The 6,000-nt window shown below is 63.6% G+C and overlaps 1 protein-coding gene across 3 annotated transcripts in view; it reads left to right on the top strand.

Annotated features, from left to right (window-relative positions):
• Nucleotides 1-2,056: 2,056 nt before the first annotated feature.
• FRMD5 (FERM domain containing 5) overlaps nucleotides 2,057-6,000 on the top strand; it is a 103,670-nt gene continuing 99,726 nt past the window's right edge. For all 3 annotated transcript variants that reach the window (XM_086471508.1, XM_086471507.1, XM_086471509.1), the window contains exon 1: nucleotides 2,057-2,158. In XM_086471508.1, coding sequence (XP_086327634.1) covers nucleotides 2,057-2,158 — 102 coding nt within the window. The remainder of the gene's footprint in view (nucleotides 2,159-6,000) is intronic.

The following is a 6,000-nucleotide window of genomic DNA, read 5'->3' as shown; positions in this document are numbered from 1 at the left end:
CGCGGGGGGGGGGCACCCGGCCTGATGGGCAGACCCAGGACGGCCAGCCCGGCTTGGGACAGGGGGGCAGGGGCTGGGAAAGACACATCTCTTGTCACCCCATCATGGGGACACCCCTGAACTGTATGGCCCCAAAGAACAGCACCAGGATCCTGCCCCCCAAAGAAAAGCACCAGGATTCCAGCCCCACACGCTGGAGTGTGGGCTCCCCACGCAGAAGGCGGTGTGTTGGGGGGTAACAGAGCCCGGAGAGCCACCGGTGCCTCGGAGCAGTTCTTTCGAGCTGGGCAGCAGGGTGCAGGACGGGGTGCTGCCCTGCAGCAGGGAGAGCTCTGGGAGGGCTGGTGGGAAGGGAGCCCCGCTGCCCAGGGAAAGGTGAGGAGCATCGTGTTATAGACCGTCCGTCTGGCCAGGAAGGAGCAAAGTTGGTGAGAGAAAATACGGGGACCAGTTAGAGAGCTGCACAGTTGGAGTCTAGGGCTGGGGCTCATGGTGGGGGGACGGGAGCTGCGCTGCAGCCTGTGGATGGGGCTGGAGGGGATGGATGGGAGTCTCCAGGCAAAGATGAGCTGAGTCGGGCAGGCGCAGCTGGGAGAGGGCCCGTGGTGCGGTGGGAAGGCTGGAGGCAGCTGAGCAGAGACCCTCGCTGTGGCCTGTTTGGTTTGGGCATTTGTCAGCGTGTGCGGAGCCAGGGCGGTGGTGGGAGCGATGCTGAACCCCTCGGTGGGGGCCATCCTCTCTGCGGGGGTGGCCATGGACCGAGTGTGACACCCAGCCAGGGAACAGCCAGATCCGGAGATGTGCAGCGCTGCCGGCCGGGCTCCCACCCCTGGTGCTGCAGACGCTGCTACCAGGTATTTCGCTTCTCCGGAGCAGCACCAGCTGCGGCACCAGCTGCATCCCAGCGAGCGCTGATCACTTTTAGAGTCCATTTTGTCTCATCACCGGGGATTTAAAAAGTTTCCTTCCATAGCGAATGAACGCTAAGAGAGAAGCTCCTGCCCTGGGGACCACCTCAGCGCTCGGGCTGGCGCACGGCTCTGCTCAGCGGGCCGCGATGGCTCACCCCGCCGCGGGAACACCCGCCGAGGGACCCGAACCTGCGAGAGCCGGGCTCAGGCTGGTGCTCGGCCGTGACTTGCAGGCCTGACGGTTGGGGCTGGTTCACCCGCCACCCCCAGGGACGCAGCCCCCTCTTCCACGGGACGGCAGCGGCACCTCCAAACCTCTCCGCTCCGGGGGTCCGGGGAGAGGACAGACCCGGCCACACGCCCCTGAGCCCGCTCCCCATCACCGGCCGGGCTCGCCCCAACGGCAGCGCTCTCAGCGGCGGCTGCCCCCGGACCGGGGTCTATCCCCATGGACCGGGGTCTATCCCCATGGACCGGGGTCTATCCCCACAGACCGGGGGCTGCCCCCACTACCCTGCCCCGCTGCCCACCCCCCCCCCCCCCAACTCCCGGGTGCGGTGGAACCCCTCCGCGGGCGTCAGGATGCGGGGAGCGGAGCCAGCGCCCGCGGGCAGGAGGGGAGGACCCCCACGGCAGACCCCCGCAGCCGGCCCCGGGGAGCCCCGCGCCCCCGCCGGCCGGTGCAGCGCCGCGCACGCAGACACCCCCCCCCCCCCGCTCCCCCCCCCGCCCCTCCGCGCCCGCGGAGCCCCCTCCCTCCCGCGCGGGGCTGCCCAGCGGAGGCGGCGGATCCGCGCCGCCCCTGCCGCATTGGTTTGCGGCGGAGCCCGTCACCGCCGCGGCGCCGAGATTGGCCCCCCCCACCCCCCGCCCCGGGCCTGCCTCCACCCCGCCCGCCGTGCGCCGCGGCCCGGGCACGGGCACTGCGCTCCGCTCCGCGCCGCTCCGCTCCGCTCGGCCCGCAGCGGGGGCAGGGCCGGGCCGAGCCGAGCCGGTAGCGGGGGGCGGGCGGGGGGAGGGGGGAAGGTGTGTTGGGGGGTTTCGCCCCGCCGTACCGCATCGCACCGCACCGGGCAGCGGGGATGTGAGCGGAGGCTCCGCCGGCAGCGCCCGCCGCTCCGCGCCCCGCTCCGCGCCCCGGGAAGATGCTGAGCAGGTGGATGAGTGGCAGCAGCAGGAACCTGGACCGCGAGTACAACTGCACCGTGCGGCTGCTGGACGACAGCGAGTACACCTGCACCATCCAGGTCAGCGTCCCGACGGGCTGGGGGGGCGGGGGGGGGCAGCGAGGGGACACACACACACACCGGACAGCCCCGCACCGGGGTCGCGCTGCCCCCGGAGCCGCCGCGCTGCCGCCCGGAGCCGGCAGACAAAAGGAGCGGAGCGGCGAGGGGGGGGGGGGGGCCGGTCCTGCGAACAAAGGGACCCCCCCCATCCATCCATCCCGAGGCACCTCCGGCTCTCGGGAGGCGACCGGAGCGTGGCTGCGGGAGACGGGCCGCGGCTACCGGCGGCGAGGAGCCCCCCGGCGCAGAGCCCCCCACTCCCCCGATCCCGCTCCGCCGCCCCGCGCCGCGGAGGTGTGCGGGGATGGCGCGGAGAGCCGCCCGCCGTCCCCCGGTGCGGGGGTGGCCGCAGCCCCCGGAGCGGGGCAGGGGCAGCCCCGGGGAGAGCTTCGGCCGTGCCCCGCGGAGCCAGGCGGGGCTTCGCCCTCCTCCGCCGGCCGCGGAGGTTCCGCGCATCGCGGGGAGGACTTGGGTGCGAAGTGAAGTGGCGGGGGTGCTGCGGGGCAGGGGTGCGTGCGGGCTGCTGCACGGGGTGGGGGGGCGGCCGTACCCCGGTTGCCTCCCTCGTTAGCGGCCGGCTCTGCCCTACGAGCCCTCGGGTTTTGTCACAGCCGGGGACGGGGTGCGCGTCTGCGGTCCCCGAGGGCAGGACGGGGACCGGGACCGGAGCCGTCGCCCCCTTTCCCGGCGGTGGCGGCGCAGCGCCGCGGGATGCCGTGTGCCCCCAAACCGGCGGAACGCGCTCACGGGCTCCGCCGCTGCAGCGAGTTCGGTAACGGGACGCGGGGGGCCGAGAGGAGCATCCCCGGCTCCGGCCGCTCCGGCTCCTCCTTCCCCCGCGATCGGCCCCTCTGCCGGGAAGCTCCGCGCCGGAGCCCCCGCCGCTCTCCCGGCCGGCGGCAGCCCGGTCCGCGGGCAGCGGAGGATTCGGGGCAGAGTTTGGGGCGAAGGTGACTCCACTCGTCAACAGAACGACCCCCCCCCGCCTCGCCGGGGTCCCGGCTCCTCCGTCCTGCGGCTCCCCAGAGGAGGACGGAGCATCTTCTCCTCTACGGGCTTCAAACGCCAAAGCTCCAGCACGGTGACCGGGAGCGCTGCAGGCTGCGGGAGGCTCCGGCGGTTTTGCTTAAATCGCCTGAAATAGATAAATAAGGTGTTTTGTGCAAATAACGGCGAAGGATGCAAATGCCGCTCCTTCCTCCCGCACCCCCCCCCCCCCCCCCCGCCCGGGTTGTAAAGTGTGACCCAGTAAACAACTGTAACGGCAACCCAGTTCATTTTGCATAAGCAAAACTAATCCGGCTCTCAGAGACTGCTTTTAATACAAATTGAATGGAAAGCTGTAGTTTGGGAGAGAAAGTGTAGGCAATGCAGTTAAGAAAAATCTGGATTTTCTGTCCTTAAGATAATTTAACACGGTGTCGTCATTTTACCTGTCTTTTTTTTTTTTTTTTTAGGAGACAATACCACTTGATCACATATTTCCGTGGCTTATTTTATGTTTAGCATGGTAAACAGTGAATCCTGGCGTTTAGCATGCATGACCTAAGGTATAAAGAATTAGCTTGCATTACCCTCGCTATCAAGGTTACCCCAGTTAAATATTTGTTTTCTATTGCCTTCATGCTGCCTTATAAGCCAAGTATTTATAGTCCGTGCAAAATTAAAGCTACATAGTGGGAATGTATAATGTCTCGCAAGTGAGAAAAACCGTCGCCGTACGGGCTGCGAGCGGTGAATGAGTTTTGAAGGTCATTCCCTCACAGCGCAGATATTTCACGTCTTGCCGAGATCCATCGTGTTTCCTCACCCAGGCTGTTTCTGCGCCTGTTGTTTCTAATTTCTGTATTTCTATTTTTACTTAAATATGGAGAAACTGTCCAAAGCATAAGTCATCGTTTTCATACGCAGTGCTGTTCATCACGGCGCACATCTGAGGCGCGGAGCTGCTCGCTGGAAGTTTGTAACGTGTGTTCCTGCCGCTGTCCCCGTGTGTGTGTGTGCCGCTCACCCCGGCACTCCCGGGGATGCGACGGGCTTTACGCCCTCCCTGGAGCGTGGCCCCTCTGGTGCATCAGCTGACTTCTCCATCGCTGGGGAAAAGGAAGAAGCCCTCAGAGGCAAAGCTGATTTTGGGAGGTCTTATTTATTTACGTTCCGGATAATGGCGCTGGTTAAACCTGTCGACAAAACTAACCTCTGGCTGCGCTCGATCAAGGCGTGCGGGTAGGGCTGCGGTGCTGCTAGGGATACCTGACTATTCTGTTTGTAAAGAAAGCCTTTTTATTTGATTATCCGAAGTTTACTGTGGTAACGTTCCCACGTTGAACAAACGGTTCCTTGCCTGAGCTTGGATGAATCCTTCCTCTCCTTCGCCCTCCTTTTCACCCCGGGACAGCCCGTCTGAGCAGGCGGAGGAGCCTGGAGAGCTCGTCCCCTGGGGGCTCGGGGACGGTGTTGGGGGGACAGAGCTGCTGCCGGCAGAGGCAGTCGGTTGGGGCAGCTGGGTCGGCGCTGCCATAAACGGTTTTGGTGTTGGTTGGGTTTTTTTGTGTTCTCATAGTTCGCTGTTTTGGGGAGGACGCTGTCCCAGCATCCATCTCCGCTGGGCTCCGCGGCACGGGCTGTGTCTGCCGGCGAGCGGGGCTGCGGGTCTCGGCCACCGGCTGCGACCTGGGGGCTCCCACAGCTGCCCGATCCGTGGAGATGTTGGGCTTTCCTGACTCAAGCAGCTGATCCTGTAACGCTACGTGCCTCGGGGGCACCTTTTAGGAGCAATGAAGGCGTTTTTTTTTCTGTGTGGGGACGTCAGATGTGAGAAGGCAGCACTGCCCTTGCCGGTGTGCTGAGTGCTGGCCAGGCGTGCTGGGGACCCGCTCCCGTGGGCATCACCGCCCCGAGACACATCCCCGGGGGGCGGCTGGGCTGGCAGAGAGGGGCAGCCATTCCCGAAGGCGTTTTTGTTCATCTCCATGGCGAGGGCCTGGGCTAGCAGTATACTGAATTTCTGTTTACCACCTTGGGCTCCGTGCCTCCAGACAGAATCGTGAAGCAGTTTGCCAGCCGGGCAGCCTCGCAGCCCTTGTGCGAATAAAGCGAGCTTTGAAAAAAACAAAGCAACGCTCTCGCGCTGCGGTTGTGCTGTGACTGAGCTGCTTGTCTGAGGAAATGTTTTAGATTCTTCACTGTGGTGTCAGCGGTGGTGTAAAAGGCTTGAAATAATTAATGATTTGCTGTTGCTTGATGCATCAAGCATTTTCCTGAAAAGACAGTGGCGTTTTGTTTCAAACCTCAGTAGTACTACAAGAACGTGGGGACGTGAGAAAATAAATATAAACCCGCGATTTCTTAGATGGAGAATGTAAGAACTTTCCCGCGTAAGATTGGAAATAAATGAGAACGAGCTCTTGCCTGCGCTCTTGGACAAACCCCATGTTTTCCACATGAAGCACAAAGTTCATTAGGAGACCTGACAGGATCATTAATAACAGGCAGTCAACACAAAGGGAAACCTTGGGTTTTGCAGCGCTGGCTACTGTGAAGGTTATTTGTTCATTATCTTTTTATCTTCTGAGAGTTTCCAGCGGCCTTTGCCGGGAAATAGGTTAGCAGACCGCTGCTGACGCAGTGGGGTCTCTGTCTGAAGTCCTGAGCACAGGTGACGTGTTCTGCACCGGAGGTTGCTCCCTGCTGCCAAGAGCACCAGAAACCATGAGGCTTCGTGCCGAGAAGTTTGTGTCTGCTCCCAGAGCCCCCCCCTTCTCTCCCGCAGCCCGAACCCGAGCTGCAGGAACAGGGAC

This window comes from Leptosomus discolor, chromosome 11 (assembly GCF_034619465.1).
Source record: "Leptosomus discolor isolate bLepDis1 chromosome 11, bLepDis1.hap2, whole genome shotgun sequence".
Lineage (NCBI taxonomy): Eukaryota > Metazoa > Chordata > Aves > Leptosomiformes > Leptosomidae > Leptosomus > Leptosomus discolor.
This window is presented reverse-complemented; position numbering and strand designations above follow the sequence as displayed.